Source organism: Amborella trichopoda, chromosome 7 (genome assembly GCF_054954075.1).
Source record: "Amborella trichopoda isolate Santa Cruz 75 chromosome 7, AtrichopodaSantaCruz75HAP2 v2.0, whole genome shotgun sequence".
NCBI lineage: Eukaryota > Viridiplantae > Streptophyta > Magnoliopsida > Amborellales > Amborellaceae > Amborella > Amborella trichopoda.
The window spans coordinates 40,468,008-40,489,557 of record NC_142342.1 but is presented as its reverse complement, the minus strand read 5'-3'; the positions used below and the strand labels follow the sequence as shown (position 1 = coordinate 40,489,557).

Here is a 21,550-nt window from a genome sequence, read left to right as displayed (position 1 = left end):
TGGATGGTAGAGATTACATCCCAAAATTTGAAAGTATCCCTAGTACGTATCTTGCTTGATGGAGGGAGCACATAAATAGTACATTCTTGCAAGAGTAGGCGATAAGGTTCACACCGCCATTAGAAAATGAAACTATTATCATAGACCTCAATCAAAGTGAAGAACAAAATGAGATGTGCTCCTACTTCACCACTGAAATGTATCATTTCTCGTGAGATTATCTTGAACACAAATAAATTTATTAAGAGGCCTGTATTTCTACAAATACGGGTTTGCCCTGCATAGAAACCATATCTCACTTTTAAAAACGTTTTTTGTTTGGAGAAGATTTGTTTTATGAAGGTAGACCTTATTTTTTTGAAAAAGGGCTAGGGTCGTGTCGTGGTGGTAGCACCCCACACATTACTTACTATGTTGTGGTTTTCATTCTCACCACTTACACCGCCCCACTAAAACTTCTAATAAAAAAAAAAAAAAAAAGTTAACCGTGGTTTCTTTGCAGCCCAACCCACATATGAGAAACGAAGGCCTCTAAATAAATCTATTTTTGAGATGGATTTTAAGACTTAAGTTTTAAAGACGTGTGATCTTTAACATGAAGATTATGAATATGAATAAATAAATAAATTTTAAAAAATATGAATAATAATTTTAGTAAGAATTTAGACCGCATATGTAGTCATGCGGTCCAGGCCGCATGAAACAATTGTCCCTCCTAATCAATTTGAAAAAACCGGGTAAGACCTGTCTTCCCCCACTCAATTACCGCAAAAAAAAACAAGAAAAAAAAAAAAACAAACGTACACCTTCTCACTCATACTGTAGCCGTCACTCTCTCACTTAAAATACCCGCGTCAAAGCCCCAGCGAGAACACCCACTCTCTCATCCCCAATCTTCTCTCTCTCTCTTCGCTTCTCTCTTAACCTCTCTCTCTCTTCGGTCTCAATTTGTGAAGCCTGTTTATATTTTTTCTTTTTTCTCATCGTGAAGTCATGAAATTTGATCATCTTCAAGCCCAAGCTCCCTGAAGCCGTGTTACTATTCGCCTGGTTCTACCCGGTATGAGTAACCTTTTTCTTCTTTCCCTTTTTCTGCTTCCTTTTTTGTATTAATGAAATTTATATTAACTGGGTTTTAATTTTGGATTTTGGCGTTCATTTGTGGGGTTTTTGGTATCCATTATTGGGGTATTGTTTGTTTCTTTATCATTATGCGGAGATGCTTTTGATGGTGAAAATTTGGTATTTATTGTTGAGAATGAAAAGGAAGTTCGTCTTTGCACAAAGATGGATTTTTTAGATAACTGAGGTGTTTTCTCTCTCCTCTTTTTTTTTTTTTCTTTTCAATAATTTATCTGTGTTTCTGCTCAATTCTCCATGGATTGAACTTACATTTATGAAATGGGAAAATCCAAGCATGGTTTTTGATTTAGTCAGTACTAGTATAAACAGATGGGTGGTCATATTTGGAGGTGGAAAGAAACTAAGAATTTATCATTATTTACGAGTGAATTCGTTTGTTGTTTTGTGAAAAATACAAGGAATTTGTCGTTATTATTATGTCAAAAGGACCCAATCTCGGTTTGAGTTCTCCAAGTAAAATTGTTTTGTAATTTCTATTTTTTATGGTTGTTACTTGAATGCTTGAGCTTATATTGGTGAAAGAGAAAACAACAACAGGGTTGTGTTGTCAGTAGAATAAGCACATGGATGATCGCCCTTTGATATGGAAATCACTTGTAGTTTATGTGGTTTCAGTATGTGGAATGAACCAAAATTTATAACTATTTTGGTTGAATCAGTGTTCCAAAAAATCGGGTGGCGCCTGTCCTAGCCACCTAGCACATAGGCGGGCGCCTTTCTAGATGGCTTAGGTTAAAGAAGAGGTGCAGGGGAATATGAGTAATACATCATAAAATATTAAAATTTTTAAAATCCATCGTTCCCAACCATTGCAAATTTGAGAGAGTTTTTAATTTTTCCCTTGCACAAAATTTAAAACTCTCTCTCTCTGTCTCTCTCTGTGTGTGCAAACTCCTGCTCTAAAGAAAAGCCTTAAAGTTTATTTTTCTTGCACCAAGATGAGGTTCAAATTACTGGTTTTGTTGCAGAGCTCAAGAGCGTCATCTCCTCAGGAAACCATAATACATCATCGACACTCCAATTCAGCCATTTTCAAAGAGGTTTGGAGTTCCTTTCTTCTCATGTACATCATTACTTCTACTCAGTGCTGCAGTATCCTTTGTTTGATTGCTTGGTCTGATTTTGTACTCCTAAAACTCTAGTTTCTGCTGCTGAGAATCAATCCTAAAAATAAAAATAAAATTCTTGAAAGTTATCTCTTTTCTCCTTTTCTCGCCCATCTTGTAGCATGCTGAAAATCAAATTTTGTTTATGTAGTTTCTTTTTATTGTCTCCATCAGATTACGCTTCTATGCCGCTTTTAAAAATGGGGATGATTTTTGTGGTTATGATAGGTTTCTGTTTGCTCATACTCAATAGTTTTGATTGCTGATAATTATCAGCAATTTTTTGATTGCTAATATACTTTCACCCAATTTGTACTAGGGCACTGATAATATGATTTTGCGCTCCTTATTGGTATTCTTCTCTTGCGAATATTAGAGAAGAAAATTACAGTGCATGGACTAGTTTTAACAAGTGGTGAATTACGATTTCATTCAATCATTTAAAGAAGATATAAATTGAAATTTTGGGTTTATTGCTAATTGATTGCAACTTTTGACCATTTTTATTCTGCAGTGGGCATAACCCAAAATATTTAGTCATTTTTCGATGGTCTCTGGTTAGTTTCTTTTACAATATTGTGTTGTTTAGAACCTAGAGAATATTTAGGTTGCTCAGACATCAGCTTAAAAGTGTATAACTTAGCAAGTCCCACGGGTAATAGAATTGTGATGGTAATAGAATTGTGATGGCTGAGTTATCAAAATAGAAAAATTAAATGGAAGCAACTTTAGGCTGTCGGAGAGGAAGATGGAATATCTACTTATCTAAGACATGATACCATATGGGCTAAAAGATGACCCACCAACTGTTAGTGATAAACCCAATGTAGAGGAAAAGAAAAATTCCTAGAAGATGACCTAATAGCAAAGACATCTGTGCTAATTTTTATGCAAGTTGATTTTGTTAAGGATTCGAAAATTATGAGACATCTAAGAAAATGCTAGATGTAATAGAAAAGAAATATGACACAATATGAGAAACGCACCTTCAATTGCTCTTGGAACAATACAATTCATTGGAAATGAAGGAGGGTGATTATGTAGTGGACCATGTAAACAAAATGCTTGTTATGATTAAGGACCTCGCCATTGTCTGGAATGAAGTTCCTGGTCACATGCACGTCTTCACTCTTTTAGACAATCTTGCGACCTCGTGGAGGATGGTTGCAATTTCAGTTTGAATGCAAAATCCCTTAGTCTAAGAGACCTACCCATGTAATTAATCCTAGAGCGAGAACATATGAACAAAGATAAAAAGAGTGAGCTCACTCTTGCTCAAGGTCCTCCTAAACTAGCTAACCCAAGCCTAATAACGAAAGGTTTCATGGAAATTTCTATAAGAGGGACAATAGGTTCAAAAATAAAGGAACCAAGCTCCACAACCATGAGACTAAACCGGTACTTCCAAGATGCTTAACATGTGGTAAGCTCAGTTACTTCAAAGATCATGCCCTCAAAATTGAAACCCACAAAATTCAAAGCTTGTAGGAACATGAGCAAAAGGCATGAAGTTGTCTCCTAGTCATAGAGTGTTTGCCTGGTTACCATGACATCAAAGGATGGTTGGTTCATTTTGGGCACGAACTGTCATATTGCAAGCTCCAATGCCCTTTCCAAGGACTTAAGGGGCATTTGATAATAGAGAAACAAGGTGAAAGTCCCAGACATTCCCTTAAACTATAGCTTTTCCCCAGTTTGGAACTCACTTTTCCCCATTTTGTAGTTCCCTTAAGTAACCCCGCTCGGAAAACTTTATGACCCTCTCCCATCCCATTCCTCATTCTTACTTGCTCCACTCTCCCTCCCTGCCCTTCTCCACCACGAGTTGAGTTAAACTCTAAGCCTACCAACTGAGATGATTGGTTTGCTGACTGCATTAGACCAAGTGAGAGAGAGAGAGAGAGAGAGAGAGAGAGAGAGAGAGAGAGAGATGACATTAATGCTGCAAAGTTCTTGAATTGTTTCAACCACCAAGAAAATGGCTCTTGTTTTAATCCCCACCTCACATTCACAATGCTCGTTAGCTTCTCCATCCGACCTTCTATCTCTAAAAACAAGCAAATCAATCTTCTTCACCTACAAATTCCTGGTCTCTCTGCTTAATCTCTCTCATCTTTGCACACATAATTTTCAGAGCTTGTATGCTATGATATATGGGCAGTGTCTCATGGTTTTGGATGAATTAGGGTATGGGATCTGGGAAATGGGGCCTAGTGGTCGTGGAGCTACTGGATTTTAGGAATTTTTGGGTCTTAAGTTTTTAAAACATAGGGTTTGGTTTGTGGATTACGGTTTAAGGTTTTGAGAGCTTTATTTTTCAATTATTTCATTGTGATGGTTTTTGCATAATCCTCTTGGTGATTTCAGATCTTCTGATTTTAGGGCTTGCATGCTGTTAAATCTGTTTGAAATGTATTGCATCTCATGATGAATTAGTATTCAGTGAGTGTAAAGATTATTTTTTTTCTCCCCTTGAATTTTTAGGAAATAAGTTGATATTGCTGCACAAAAAATAAAAAATCATATACTTTAAATTCCTTGATGCAATTTATATTTTTGGATCTTCTGGTACTGTGAATTTTCATTTTTTTTTCATTTCTATTGCTTTATTTTGGATGTAAATTTTTCCTCCCATGATTTTACTTATGCCCCTCAATACATGGGAGATACTACCCCCGAGACAATAGATTTTTGCCACCGCAGTTTTGGGCTGTTAATTAGGTTCCAAATAATGGTTCTCATTCTTTTTCCTTTAATATTTTGTTTATGATATGTTTTATGTATATTTTTCTCTAAGAATCTTCATTGACATGCTTTCCATTGGATAATGAAGTTCCTTTATCCAGTATGGTTGACTGGTCTTCAGTCAATGTTCTATATCCTTTAATTTCCTTGCTTACTACAGCTAGTTTGTAGAATACTGCTATCATGCATATACAGTGTAGATTCCTTCTTCTTACCATATGGCTCCTCTTTCAGTTGTCTGTATTTCATAAGATGTTGTTTGTGGTAACCTTTTAAGAGGGATATATACTTATTTTTTCTGATGTACTTGTGTGGTTGCAATTCAATTATTGTTGAGTGTCTTTCATTTTTAAGATGCCTAGCCCTAAATTTTATAAGAAAGGCATTAGATAGTTTGTAGCAAGAAAATCTTATTCAAAATATGCATTTGCGCATCAAATCAATTATATACATAATGAACGGTTAAAACATGCAGTTTCCAGCTCTCCCAATACCAAACAGGTGAAATAGCAACACCATAGTTTATCAAACACGCCTTTAAAGAAAAGCACATCTACATGGGAAACAACACCTACTTTGGTATAGACTGTGTGTAGAGATAATTAATCTTGCATTGATTAATGTGTATTTTGTGGCTAGTATGAGCCATAGTGTTGTATTTGTCCCCTTACTTATTCGAAATGGCTTTGAAGTTCGTTATATTTCTCAATTGGTGAGCATGGCCAGATTTATGCTTGGGGACACTTGGTTGATGAGTAGAACCTAGTCCTTCTAATGTAAATAATATGAATGAGAACTAAAGTTATGCTTAATCTTATCTTGATATTGTAATAGTTGTTGATGCATATACTTGGCACCTTAGGCTAGGATAGACAAGTAAAAACAAAATAACTAGGTTGTTGAAGGAAGTTCTCATTCCGAATCTAAATAAAGTAAGTCCAAACTTGTCAGCAATATTCGTCAGAAAAATGACTAGGAAACCATTTAAGTCAGAAGCTTTATAAATTTTTAAGATGTATAAAAAGGAAGTAAAAACTCAATCCGGTAGGAACATCACAATGTTTCGAATTGATTGAGGAAGTGAATTCATCTCCTCAGAAGCCTTCATTATTTATTGCAAAGGAAATGGTATTTAAAATTTTAAATGCATACTACTATGTCTTAGACACCATAACATAACGGTGTAGCTAAAAGGTGCAATAGAACCTTCTTAGAGATGACTAGGTCTATGATGCTCATGCTAGTCTACCTAAGAACTTTTGGGAAGAAGCATTGAGCATTGCTATGTATAAACTTAATAGGGTTAGCCATAGATTCTACTCTGGTAGGAGACCTAATTTTAGCAACTTAAAGAACTGGGGGTCAATAGCACATGTTCTGATTCTACACCAACACAAAGATAAATTGGGAAACTCTAATATATAATTTTATAGGATATCCCAAAGGTTCAAAGGGTTATATGTTTTACCATAAGGATAAGGGTCTCATTGACAATAGAGATGCTATGTTCCTAGAAGTCCTTGATGTAGAAAATCCACCTTTAGAGGATAATGGCGATCCACTTAAGATTCTAGGTGTGTAAAACCATCACCAGCAGTGGATACTAATGACCATGACCAGCATTATGGTATTCAGGTAACAACACATCCGATGCTAAGTGGTCAAAAGAGGTCTAGGGTTCGTACTTCATATCTTGATGACTTTTTTGTTTTACACGAGTGAGGGCATAGATAACTCTGTTGACTTAAATGACTTTGATGATCTCAACTGGTGTGTTATCTTCCACTGCATTAGGCCATGATAACTTAGGTCATGCAAATGATGGAACTTGATTCCCTTTTTGAAACAACATCTTCCCCCTCCTCCACACTAAAAAACAAAAGGAACAGAAAAAGGGACAGAGCAAATGAATTCTATCTAAGCATGATATTTGGTACATAAGATGATGTCGACAATTATTACTTATGCTTTGCCTGAGCAAATGTATTTGATGTTCACAAGGGAAAACTTGTACTAACGAAGGTCAAAGGATTGAAAGAGGATATTATTGCTCTAAGGGAGCTTTTTACAATGACAAAAAAGGGGGTCTTTGCAAATTGACATCCTTAAACAAGGTGTGGGTGTACGATGAGGTTGTTCATAAAAAACGATCATCATCATCATCATCATCCAAGCTTTATCCCAATTATTTGGAGTTGGCTACATGAATCCTGTTCCTCCATTCTTTGTATCAAGGGCCGTACCCTCAGTAAGACCTAAGTCACTATATCTTTTCTCTCTACTTCTATCCATATCCTTTTGGGCCTTCCACTTGTCTTTTTCGGGCCTTTCACTTGAACCAAATTGCACCTCCTAACCGGTGCTATATTAAATTTACGTTTTACATGGCCACTACCTAAGTCTACTTTCCCTCATCTTATCGGCTATTGAAGCCACACTTAAGTTCCTTCGTATATGTTCATTCCGAATCCTTTCTTGTTTTGCCACTCATCCATCTTAACATCCTCCATCTCAGCTACGCTTATCCTATGGATATGTTTGTTCTTGACTGCCCAACATTCCGTCCCATAAAGCATGACTGGTCTTACAACTATCCTATAGAACTTCCCCTTCAGTGTCATTGGTATGCGGCAATCACATAAAATACTGGATGCACATCCAAACAAAGATGCTAAACATAAATAGGTTGTGTTCAGGTATGTAAAGTACCATAATCAAGTTTTAGCCATGCCAAGGAAGGCACGTCTCATTCACTCGCGTTAAAGATTGCTTTAGGCCGCCAAGATGATAATCGATTCAATGAGCTTTGTGATGGTCAAAATACAAATGTTAACATTGTGATGGGTGTAATTAATAAGAATGATTACTTTCTTTACGTTTTGGTAATATTTAATTTTTATAAGTAGCTTAATCATTAAGTAAATGTGTTTTAGAGGTTTTCACATACATGTTAAAAGTGTCCACGTAAGGAAATTTTTTATTAGTACAAATTTTATTGTCTTTTAGTGAAAATTTCAACTGTCATTTTAAAGATAACAAAAGTACCCCTTGTCTTTTATTGATAATTACACATGTACTTTTACTTAATAATGAAGTTACCCATAATTTTTTTTTAATAATTTTAGTAAAATGCTACCCCAAACTTGATAAATCCACCATTATTAACCCATTATAACCTAGGCTACACATTTCTAAAGTTGAACTTGGAATTTCCTACTCTGAAATTTCAACCACAAAATACCCTTACAAGTCAAAAAATACATTAGCAATATGTTGTTTGAAAATTTTAAGAAAGGGCATACTTGAAATTTTAAGTTGCTTCCAAAATCCAAATATGATTCAAAAAGTCAAAGGAAACTTTTATTTAAAAAAAATGAAGTCGAAGGATACTTTTTAAGCTTGATTTTTATTTTTTATGGGGTTTTGACCAAAATACTATTTTTAAAATACATGAACTATTTATACTCAAAAGTCATTTCTGAATATGTTATTTTATGGTAAAAAATTTGGGAGTAGAAAATTCTTAGTTCGCTGAGGTAGTTAATAGCTCCTCTGTCAATCCCTTTACCCACGCTCCTCTCCTCAAACCCCTTTAATCTTGGCTCCTCAACCCCATTACCCCAAGCAAACCGCAACGGCCCCCTGCCATTGCCTCTAAGCTTAAGGTAGGCCACATCCCTCTGCACAATTTCACTGTCTAAGCCACAGCTGCCCCCCACCCGCAGGGCCCATCCTTTGTATCTCTTTTTCTCTCTTTCTCTGTCCCCCATAGAGACACTCTCTCTCTTCCTCTTTTCTGCCCTTTTGTGCCCTATCCCCCTAGTATTTGAATTGCTTACTTTTATTTTGTCTTTTTTCTAAATTCTCTTTAGAGCATTTGATGGTGTATAACCGTGTCATGAACAGAACACCATTTGGGCCTTATGGATTTTTTGGTTTCTAAATTTTTTTGTGATGATAACCAGTTAATAAATATTTTTTTTGATAATGTGGTTTATTCATTTCTTATTTGGTGCTTCTTTATACTTTCTCCCTGGTTGTTATTCATTTTGTTCATTTAGACGTATAATTTGTTGTGACATTTCACTATTTTGATTTGCATTTTTTCATTTATTTTCTGTACTTGTTTGGCCTTAAGTATCCGTGCAATGGACATGCCTATGACTATTAACTGCTGTTTTCCTGTTGTGAATTCACTCGTGGGAGGATCAAAAAATTAAATGTTGTCTTTCTATGGAATTATATGGAAATTTTTATATATCTCTCTCTGTTTCTCAATTTATTTAATCTTTTTGATGGGTTTGTTGTTTTTCTTGCTTTATTGTCATTGAGTTCCACTGCATCTCTATGATTTGTAAAAGTCAGTTTAAGTGGATTTCTGATTCTCAATGAAGTAAGTGTTTTATCAGGTTAATTTCGATTTAATATGAGCACAGAGTCACTCTCAGCTAAACCTTCTCAACAAGTTGTCACTCTGGGGAAAGCCCTCAAACTGGTAATTTCTTCTTCTTCTTCATACAGGCAACTTCGGAGCTAACCGTAAAAAGAGAAAGTTCACAATCTTTAATGTATTTAAACTCCGAGTTTTAGATATGAACTACAAAAATTCATTAGTTACCAAAAGGAGAAAAACCCAAATTAATTTGTTAGTGATCTGTTGAGTATTATTGTGTACATGAGGCTAGATATTTATGCTAATATTGTATTTAAGTTCGAATCATCGTGCATTTAGAGTTGATCAAAGAGTGGTGTAGAAGAGTTCAATTGGAATCTCTATACCTTAAGGAACTGGTGATTGGAATTGATGCTTTGTACCTTGATTCATATACTGGTTTTGCCGGTTTCTTCAAGGTTTTAACTTTTTTTTTGTTGAAAGATTAGTTGGCTTTATGTGTGTGTGTGTGTGTGTAGACAAAATTAGAAACGGCCCCCCAAGTCAGCAACCCACAGACTGGGTGAGAGAGAGAGAGAGAGAAGAAAATTAGAAATGGCCTCTCAAGTTGGCAGCCCACAGACTGGGTGAGAGAGAGAGAGAGAGAGAGAGGAAAGCAAGGAGGGAAAAGGGGGAACTGGTTACCCACAACATGGGCACTCTCAAGTACAAAAAACAGGTGAGGAATCGCCTGTGAAACTTGTAGCCTATAAGAAATAGAACAAAAAAACTGTGAGAGTGTGAGAAACAAAGGAGACGGGGGGAGCGGAAGGGGAAGGTGTGAGTGAGATACAGGAATTCAGGAATGGTGGAAGAGATGACCAAGAAAATCATGGGGGAGATGTGTAATTCGTGGGCCTTCTAGCAGCACCCTCCCTGGCCAGCCTATCTGCAATGTGGTTGGCTGCTCTCAGCATGTGGCAGAAGACAACCTGATTGTTACTTCTAAGCGATTAAATATGGTCAAAAGACCGAGTTAGTCTCCATGGGGTTGGAGGTTGAGTGGCCCAGTGGCATCGTTGAGGTTTTAACTTTACATGATATAATGGTGGATAATAGTCAGCACAAACTATATTGATTCTCAACCCTCAAAAAAGAAAGAGATCTTTTGATTCCAACGGTCCAAGGTCAAATGGCTCTGCTCTGGGGACCAGAACACGGGATTTTTCCACAGGATTGCGAACTGCCAATGCTGGGACAACTCTATCTCCACGATCAAGGTTGGAAATAGGATCTTGCACCTCTCGAAATTGAAGCAGCCATCCTATCTTTCTTCAAATCGCTGTATACTGTTGCCCGGGCCCCAGACCTAGGATGGCCGACCTTCACTTTTGCTTGGTCCTGGCTCATTGGGTTCCATGGTTGGGACGCCCTTTTTTTGAAACCGAGATCTTGGCAGCCTTAGCGGACTTGGGTGAAGACAAAGCACCAGGCCCGAATGGATTCCTAGTGGTTCCCTTCAAAATTCTACGGGAAACCTTCAGACCCGAGTTTTTGGAATTCGTTGAAGAGTTCTTTCATTGGGGAATACTTCACAAAGCCATGAACACAACGGTCATTGCATTTGTTCTGAAAGTTGAAGGAGCTGAAGAACTGAATGGCTTCAGACCGATCAATTTTGTTAATTCCACCTACAAGATTCTATCCAAAGTACTCGCCACAAGACTCAAAGAAGTCCTTCCCTTTGTAATATCTCTCTCCCAGAGTGCCTCCATCAAAGAAAGGCAAATTCTGGATGGGGTACTGGTGGCGCATGAATCCTACATTCTAGGTACCTAGCCAAACAACCGAGCCTTATCTTCAAGATTGATTGGGAAAGGGTGTATGACCATGTCGATTGGTCGATACTTGACGAAACCATGGCCTGTATGGGGTTTGGGGAGCAATGGAGAAAGTGGATGAGAGGCTGCTATTCCATTCCCTTTTTCTCAATGCTAATTAATGGAGCCTTGAAATGCTACTTTCCTTCTTCTAGGGGTCTCCGGTAGGGAGATCCCGTTCACCCTTCCTATTTGCAATTTCAGCTGAGGTTTTTAGCCAGTCCATCTCCTGTATGTACCAGTCGGGCCTTCTCTCTGGCTTCAAAAGCAGCCTTAGGGGCCCAATGGTATCTCATATACAGTACGCTGACGACACCCTCACCTTCATAGATCCTGCTCTGTGGGAAATTGAGACATTGCACATCTTCTTAAAATGCTTCGAATTTGCCACAGGGTTCAAAGTCAACATGGAGAATTCCACGATGATCAGAGTAGCACTCACCTCTTTGAGTCTAGAAGCCTCATCCCTTACTGGGAGTGCAAAGTGGAAGACCTTCCTACGAGTTACCTAGGCATGCCGCTGGGCCTAGAAAAACCCAAAAAAAAGCAGTGGTCTCACATAATAGATAAAGGTCAATCATCGCCTAGCAGGGTGGAAAGAAAGGTTCCTGTCCTTCGCAGGTAGATACACTCTCATTAAGGCGACCCTGGCCAATACCCCGGTATACCTCATGTCCTTGTCCCACATGCCAGCGACAGTGGCTAGCTGACTAGAACAGTTAATAAGGAACTTCATGTGGTCAGGCGTCGCGGAACACAAAAAATAACACCTCATTTCGTGGGAAAAAGTCTGCCAACCCGAGCACCTTGGTGGACTGGTTATCTGGATTCTAAGGAAATAGAACACAGCTTTTCTCGGCAAATGGTGGTGGCTTCTTGCAACTCATAACAGTCAGCTCTGGGCTCAAGTCATTCGTGGCAAGTATAGAATACCTTCCAACACCTGGCTGTCGGAAGGGAGAACCCCGAGTAGAGTGTCTGGGGCATGGAAGTCCTTTTTGTCTTCTCTAGCCCAATTCCAGGTAAACATCCATTTCCACCCAAGGGAAGGTCACCTTATCCAGTTCTGGTCACACCTCTAGTTAGGTCATACCCCGCTTAGGGACTTGTACCTCTCTCTCTTCTCTCTAGTCACCAACAAGTCCTCTGTTGCAGGCGAGATGCCCATCTCTGCAACCTTAGGGTTTGGAACCTGTCGTTCAGACGCCCCCTTTCGGACCCCGAAACCTTGGACTTCCTAGCTTCTATCTTCTCTATTACATTCGACCTTCCTAGCCCACTCCAGGCCGGACCATCTAGTGGGGACCCCACCCCTCGGGCTGCTTCTCGGTGGCCTCATTCTACAAAAAGCTTATGCAGCCACCAACCTTTCCCCTCTCCCCGATAGCAGTTGTCTCTAAGGTGTGGGCGACTATAGCTCCTCCCAAAGTGTGAGCCTTTAATTGGGTTGCTTTTTCTGAGAAAGCCCCCTAATGGTGGACCAGCTCCAACGGAGGGGAGTTCCCATTCCCAATCGGTGTGCGATGTGCCTTTGCGAAGAAGAGAGCAATCCATATCTTTTCATCCATTGCTATTTGCCCATGATCTGTGGAGTCGGCTTTTAGGTCTTTTCGACCTGTATTGGGTAACACCTGCTTCCCTACCGGCCCTCCTCCAGTTCGCGATGGACTCTCCATGGCCCAAAGCAGGAAGGATTTTGTGAAAGGCATCCATTGCGGCTACTGTGTGGGTTATCTGGACCGAAAGAAACACAAGGATCTTCCGAGGATCCAAGTGCGAAGCCCCGGCTCTGTTTCAAAAAATCACAGCCCTGGTCATTTTCTGGGATTCAAACCACAAGGCCTTCAAAGGCATCCAGGCTTCTACTTTCCTGCAGCATTGGAAAAATATTCTTCACACCTAAATTCCTCTGATCTCCAGATCCTCCAACTGGTCCCCTCCTCCACCAGACCTCATTAAACTCAATTTCGACGGGTATTCCCTCGGTAACTCTGGGCCAGCAGGTGTGGGAGGGGTCTTTCGAGACCACCACAGCCATATCCTCACCTCACTCTCCAGATACATAGGCCACACATACTCCCAGCTAGCTGAATCCATGGCACTCCTCTCTGGCCTCAAGATGTTTTACTCCATGTGGGGCGAACCACTGATTGTAGAAGGAGACACCCAAAACATTATCACTTGGGCAGCAGGCATAGTTCCTCCTCCTTGGTACCTCTCCTTGATTTATGATGAGATTATGCATTCTTGCAGGGCTATGGACATCTTATGGAGGCATACATGGCGGGAAGCAAACGCCCTGGCGGACCAACTCGCTAAATATGGAGTGTCCTCAAGCGCCTCAGATCCATGAGAGCTCGTTTTTTGCCGCTGCTGGCCCCCTCGCACTCCCTCTTAGGACTTTCGGACCATTTTGTATTTTGGGCTTCTCACGGTTTTATATAATCTCTATGATGGACAACTATTATAAGCCCTACCCATTTTTTGTATAGGACTACCCTCTACGGGGGAGTTTATTTTTTGCCGAGTGGCCCAGCCTGTGGGCTCTCTCATTGAATCTTTGTAATATTTACTCCTTTTATACTACACTTAACAATTTCAAAAAATGAAATGGTCAACATCATGCTTTTGACTTGACCCTTCAACCAATAAGTTTTCTTGCATTCTTTCTTGTTGGAGAAAATCGACTAGGCTATTTCTTACCAAAATAAAAAAAGAAAGAAAAAAGAAATAGTAAAGTCTTCTAGGTTATCTACATATCATCGCTGAGACTTTTGAATGCTCAAATTTTTACAACTTTTCATTGATTTATAACTTTTTATGCATGTTTTGTTATAATGAGACGACTACATTATTGTAGTCTAATTTTTACTGCTGGTCTTAGGTAACTAAAAGGGTAGTTTTTGTGCAAAATCAATTGTAAGAAGGCATGAGCATTGCTCTTGAACACATAAGCAATGGTCAATTAGTTCTCATTCTCGTTTTACTTTCCATTTTCAAGTTAGGCTTTCTTTTATTCTAAATGTGATGTTTCTCAATTTACTGAAAACAGTGCTTGAAAAAGGAATTGCATAAACTCAGTTGAATTTGACCACAAAAAATCAATGGACCTGTTATTTATTTCTGTGCTAGAATTAGATGAAGTCTAGAGCGAATTCATCTTAACATGGAATAGCGTCTATGCACCTGGTTTTGGGTGAATGGATAGACTCTGAATCCCTGCTGGATTTGAGAATACCTGGCCTTTGAAATTTGAATCATGATTACTAGGTTACTAGAACCTCCCGTAAGGTCACTTGTTGAGTCTTGACTTCGAATGGATTGGAGTGCATATGCGTTTGAAGTGTAAAGTATAGGTTACCTAGAACCTCCTGTTGCAGTTGCTCCTCTGCTTTTGAATCTGAGGATTCCAACTTGGCTTGCAGCTTGAAACTTTGCTTGCCTTCTTTACTTTAATGGAGGCAATAAGATGCTAGAACTGTTTTGTAAGTATTCTGTAGAACTAAAGTTCTTCCAATAGATAAATCTCTACCCACTTTCTAGTAAATGTACCTGGTTTTTCTTCATGATATATATTGGCTTTTCTTCATGATATATATTTTTTAAAATGTTATTACTGTCGCAAAATTGACCAAATCTATGTTTATGATGTTTCTATTTTTCAGTACATCATGCCTATTACCATTTCTTTGGGATTGTTTGCTATATCTCTGATGCAATAGTTTATTTATTTGATATTCAGAAATGTGATGAAAGCTTGCCAATGCTTATTTTGCGATTTGATTATCAGTTCTCAATGTTACAGTCATTTTTTCATGAGCTCTTGGTATTGGTGTTCTCTTTCTTGCATTAAGATTTAGATTTAAGAAAATGGGAAGAAAATGGTAACCATTTTTGGTGTAACATGTTTTCTATCATGATTCAAAAATATCAGAAGAAAATGAAGTGATAAGTGGGCTTGTACTTTACATTTTGCATCTTGATTCATTTGTAGGCAGAAGGATGGGTCAAGAATATGAGTGGATCGGATGCCGATGACTCACTGTTTCCTGATGTTGAAAGTCGGCCAGCCAGGTGCTTTATGAATCATACCTTTAAAATTTTACCTCTCTTTCTCCTTGGCTCTCTCAGTTTGTATGACTAGCATGCACACATATTTAAACTCCTCTCTATCTAGAACCATGAGATTAAGCTAAACTTGATATGTTCAAGCATCACAATCTCTACATATATGGCCAACAAAATTGTGGGGTGTGAGTAGTGTTTTAAAATGCGGGATGCGGCCCTGATGCGGCCCAGATGCGGGTGCATCATGATGATGCGATCAATAAATGTAAAAAAATTCTAATCAATCTAAAAAAATAAGTTAATGCATAGAAAAAAATATGAAGGTGATATATGTGATAGTAGGTATTTTAGTTTAATGATTAACTTCAAAACTATTAGCTGTCGGAAATTCTGTATCCAGTTATCCACTATCCCCTGATAGAAACTAGAAACTTGAAACCAGCTTCATAAAGCATTCAACAATCAACAACCATAAGCACCAATTTGCACCATAAGCACAACCATCAACAACCATAAGCACAAAATAGTGATATTACAAAATACAAACCAAAAGTCAAGCTCAAGAAGAGTTAATAGTTAATAACTTAATACAATCATTCATTTTGAGAGTCAATTTTGAAATTTGAATTTCATTTTTTCAAATATCAATCAGACAAGTCATCTTGAGAGTCGTCATGCGCATCATCAATATCGTCCTCGACGGCCTCCATGTATTCTTCTTCATCGGTCTCCTCTGAGTCAGCTTCCTCCTCGACCTCTGAAGCTAATGTGCGAGTGTGACTAGACTCAACAGCTCCTCTACTCCTTTGTGCTCTACTGTTAGGTCGATCTTCTTCATTAACCTCTGTTGTTAGCTCGACATCAAGCCATGTAAGATCCTTACCCTCAAACACACGCTTTTGTCTTGGATCCACGGTCCACTCACTTATGGAATCACCATCAGCTTCATATAATTGAATAGGGTTGAGCTTCGTGCGATTTTCATACCTCTCCATAAGCCGCTCGTTATACCGCACATAAACCAAATCATTCAACTTTTTATGCTCTAACCTATTTTTTTTTTTTTTAAGGAGCTGTAGTAGAAATCTAAAATTAGATAAATTACATTTTAGATTCGAAAATTGAAATTCAAGAAATAAGGATTAAGGAATAAGGAGTAAAGGACTTACATTCTCAAATGCTCTCCAATTGTGTTCACAACCAGATGAGCTACATGTGAGATTCAACACTCGAATAGCGAGACGTTTTAGATTTGGTGTCTCACTTCCATATAATGCCCACCATGCAGCTGTATAATATTTTATAATTTAGAATATAGTTAAAAATTAAGGGTATAAAATAAACAATGGAACTATACATAAAGTAAGAGACTAAGTACGATTAATTTTGGGCTTTTGGCCTTTACCTGGATCTGTAGTGTTCCTATTTCGAGTGGCAATATCTCTCCCAAAGTTTTTCAAGGCTAACTTGAACGTAATCAATTCATGGCTTTGGATCTCATTCTTGATATCTTTGTTTGGCACTAACCTCTCCAGCACATCTAAGAACCCACCATTTATTACACGATCTGACTCAATGGATGGGTGCTTGTAGTGAAGAGATGGGTTTAGAAAATAACCGGCGGAATGGAGGTGCCTGTGAAGATGGGTATCCCATCTCCTATCAATAATTTCAAGAATAGCCTTGTGCATATTTTCATCATCCTTTAAAAAATCTTTTCGTTCAGTTCTTGCCCTAGTCATTGCCTCATGTATGTAGCCCATGGCGGGCTTCGAATGACCATCAACCAGTCGAAACACTCTCACTAAAGGGCGAGCCACCTCCAATGCAATAATTATTTGACTCTGAAAAGATGTATTCAAAATAAATTTTTCAGCCTTTCTCCCATCCTTATGCTTTGACCATTTGCTTTGACTTCATTGCTTTGAAGCAAACATGGTCCTCAAGGCATTTTTTTGCTTGGCTAGGCTTCGAAGAGTGAGAAATGACGTGGCAAATCTAGTGATACCCGGTCTCACTAATTCTCTCTTCTTTGTAAAATACCTCATCATGCTTAGGACTATGGTGTAATTTTAAATAAATCCAACAACAAACATAGCTCTTGAAATCGCCCCACTAAATAAAGATGTTGTACCCATTTCCTTAAGCATAAGATTAACACAGTGAGCTGCACAAGGTGTCCAAAACATATGCTTCCTTTTCAAAGTCAAGAAATGCCCAGTTGCAGCATAGTTGGCGCCATTGTCGGTGATAATTTGTACCACATTTTGCTCCCCAACAAAATCGACAATCTCATCCATCAAGCCCGATAAGTATATACCATCATGTGATTTGTCTGATGCATCAATAGACTTAACAAAAAAAGTACCTGTTGGGCAGTTAACCAAAAAATTAATGAATGCCCTTGATTTTCCATCGGACCAACCATCACACATAATAGTGGCCCCATATTTCTCCTACCCTTCTCTCTGAGAAATCAAAAATTTTATTCACATCAAATACAACATCCTTCAACAAAGGCTCCTTAACCTCATGTAGTGAAGGAGGAATAAGTCCTGGGCCATATTGCCCAATTACCTGAACCATACATGCAAAACTATCCAGAGTTATAGTATTAAAAGGAATGCCGGCCTTGTAAATCCACTTTGCAATCCGCTTACATACCGACTTCCTTTGTTCTTTCTTATATTTATTGTCAATTGTGGTTTGTTTTGTTTTTTTCTCTCTCCTGAATCACAATTTCGGGGCTAGGGGTGAAAAAAGCATCCATTGGTCCCTTAGAGAGAGGTGTTCTTCTCTCAGCACTACCACCAATATTTATAACCCTATCTCTTGAGGTTGGAGTATGAGTACCCCTTTGCCTCATAGCAACTTTAGACATATCATCATCATCATCATCATCAACATCATCAAATAATTGCATATCATCAAGTAATTCTTTGCTCTTTTTTTTTTTCTTTATCTTTGTTCAATCTATCCAAATATTTTCTAATCTCCTTTTTTATATCATCTGTAGCTTGTGGGTATGCTCTTACATTCCTAGAAATTCCAGCTAAATTCTCTTTTTGTCAAAAAATACCACCCATATAAGTATTTCCACAGAGCAAGCATATCACACAATTTCTATCTTTCGGATTTTTTAGTTTAGCATATTTTCAAGCCGGATCCTTGTTACTAGAAGATTGAGAAGAAGACATTGCCCCAAAAATAAGTATAACAGTATTATTGTACAAGAAGGAATAAAAAGTTACCGACTATGTGAAGTAGTGTTCGATTTCTTCACGGCCTCTGAAATCCCCAATTTTTTATCACAAATTCACCTTAACATCCCCAAATCAACAATAAAAGGCATCAAATGAACATCCAAGTATCAAACAACCGCCAAATCAAAGATTTGGATGAAAAAAGAAGTTTTGCCATATTTTTTTTTCCTTCGATTCGATGCAAAAAAAGCCACAAAAGTAGCTGGAAATCTTCCATTAGGGGGTATAGTAACCCCCCAAACAGTTTCCCTAAACATTGGAACAAAAAAAGACGATTTTGCCCCTCCCCAAGGGTCAAAATCGAAAAAAAAATTCGTGGAAATAGATGCGGGTGAGATGCGGTCTGATGCAGCCATGATGCGGGATGCAGCCATGATGCGGCCGCATCTATTAAAAGCGCATATGCGCATGAACAGGATGCGGATGCGAGCGCATCTCGCATGATGTGGCCACATATGTGGCGATGCGGCCGCATTTTAAAACACTGGGTGTGAGGTAAAGTGTGAATTGGAGAGAGATAGAAGAGGGGTGGGAGAAGAGAGGAGGGGGGGGGGGGGGGGGGGGGGGGGGGGCGAGGGGACCACCACCTGGTAATGTTTTCTGAATCTCCTTGGACTCCTAGACTAGAGCCCTACCTATGGTCAAACAGTTTGAGTCCATAGAGCAACACAAGGGCTTTGGTCATTGTTGAGGTTATGATTCCAATGTTTCCCTAGAAGGATGACAAAACAGATCCTTGGCTATCGCAAAAGACACCCCTGTCTACGAGGTTTTCTGAAAGAACACCCATCGTTTTTAACTTGATTGAGCCTAACTCTGGGGGATCCAGTGATACGATCTTCTACAGCGGCTCTGGATGAACCATGTAGTAATAGTATCCCAATTCAGTTGCAATCCTAAATAACGATGGGTGTTCTTTCGGAAATGCAGTAATAGTATCCCCTGTCTATTAGGATGCAATCCTTAATAAGGACGTGATCAACTGGCTTCATCACTGGTGCTTATCAACACAGATGAAATCCTAAATAAGGATTTGTCATATTCTAACTAGGGAAAAAAAAAAAAACAGAAGAAAATTAAGAATTTGTCGAAGAACTGTCCCTACGTATCAACGGTTTTTACTTTTCTAAAGTAATTTGTTCCAGCACAAAACCCATCATTAGGTTTCACCTTCCCTAAACAAAGGAAATTGCCTCCTCCTTTGCATCAGTGGCCGCAGTATTATTCCTGATCCAGGTCTTCCATCTTCCATTCTACCACTTTTCCCATTTGCTCTGTAGTCATTCTTTATCATTCCTCTCATGTTTCAAGAAATAATAGTAAATCGAGATTCTTACAAATTCTAAACCCCACCCGCCCTTGGATTCTATGATCTCCTTCTCCCATTAATTCCTTGAACCCATAAACCTCCAATCACATGATTCCAACCTTCATGGAATTAGAACATGTTAGTCTACTACCTCACAGGGTTCCCCAATTTTAACGAACAGAATTTGTGTGTGGTGAATCACAAGCGGGCAACGGGCTCTGAGAATATAAAGAAAAGTAATACTCCCCCAACCTTGGAAATGTGAAAGTGGCTGAACCTTGTCATGACCGTCTAGACTTGGTTGCTTTATACGCCTTTATTAAGTTCTCACTACATAGAAAGAAAGAAAATGAATCAAAGGACAAACAAATCTGCAAACTAAAATTTAGTTTCTAATGTTTTTGCCTTGTGTGGGGAAAACAATTGAAAATTTTTTGGCCTGTATTACACATTTGAATTCTGTGAACATGGGACATGTGCTTTGTTAGTTTTAAAATAAATCCATGGGTGACATGACATGGCCATGGAACAATTTCCAAAATTTTAATCTTCAACCATATAGAGCCAGTGAAGTAATTTATGCTCCAAGATCAAATTACTTAACTAAATTCTTTCCAAACTACCAAGTCCTTCCCAATTTCTTTTTTGCTATTGTCAACATCCTTACTATTCCATTCATGAAGTAGAGGTTTCTCACACCACTTCATTGATGTTGGTTGTTAGTACTCTTTTTTACTCTGGAAATATTTCTCCCATCCTGTCTATCATTTCCTTTGGGTTTTGTTTTATTGTAACAGTTCTAGACTAATTGAATATTTCACTCATTCTAGGCTTGGACTGGGTGCTAAGTACATACCCCATTCAAAAACGGTTGCAATAACTGACCCCCTTGAGAGAAAACTTCACGCCAAACTTGTCCCTGCAAGAGCTCGAAATGACAGAGAAAATGTCGAGCAAGACCAGAATTCTAAAGGTGTTAAAGATGATGATGAAGATGAGGAAGCTTTAGAAAGCAGAAGCATTGCAATTTGTAAGAAAAGCACAGGGGTTTGGGCTGAGTTTTTGCAGGGAAGGAATTCGAGTGGGAAAAAGAGAAAGAGAAGATGAGTAGATAGTCCAGGCTGCTGGTTAAAACTTCCGATTGGATGTGAAGCTGGAAGAACTTTAGTTGTAAAGTGAGAGAGAGGGAGAGATCATGTAGGTCTAATGACTTAGCTAATTTCTAATCCTTTTCAAATTTTTACAGTTAATTATCAAATTTTTAATGTTTCCTTGAATGAATAGTGGAGCAGACCAAACTGTGCTGTGCTTTACTCCTAAAGGGTACAGAGAATTGTGCATCTCTTCCATTTCACTGTTTATATCACTCCTCTGGATGTACATATTGCAAAGCACATGTTTTAGTTGGGGAGGCAAAGTTTCGTGCAAGATGAGCGAAGTTTCATGGGAAAAGGGACAAAAACCCCTCTCTCTAAAATTATAATCTCAAATTAATCAAATAACTTATAAATATCCCATAAAATCCCTTATGTTCAACCCAAAAAAAAAAGATTTGTTTAACTCCCTCTTTACTTTTTCTTTTGTCCAAATTATAGAATTTACCTCCCTTTTGTTTTTCTTTAATCACCCAGCCATCTAAATCTTAGAAAAATTGTCTTCTTCAC

The 21,550-nt window shown here is 38.4% G+C and overlaps 1 protein-coding gene across 1 annotated transcript; it reads left to right on the top strand.

Annotated features, from left to right (window-relative positions):
- Positions 1 to 846: 846 nt before the first annotated feature.
- LOC18422998 (pre-mRNA-splicing factor CWC22-like protein (DUF3245)) lies at positions 847 to 21,235 on the top strand. The gene is made up of 5 exons (XM_011626685.3): positions 847 to 1,060; positions 2,112 to 2,183; positions 9,404 to 9,489; positions 15,241 to 15,320; positions 20,717 to 21,235. Exons 3-5 carry the CDS (start codon positions 9,421 to 9,423, stop codon positions 20,991 to 20,993), a joined length of 426 nt encoding a protein of 141 aa, XP_011624987.1. The 5' UTR covers positions 847 to 1,060; positions 2,112 to 2,183; positions 9,404 to 9,420; the 3' UTR covers positions 20,994 to 21,235.
- Positions 21,236 to 21,550: the final 315 nt, after the last annotated feature.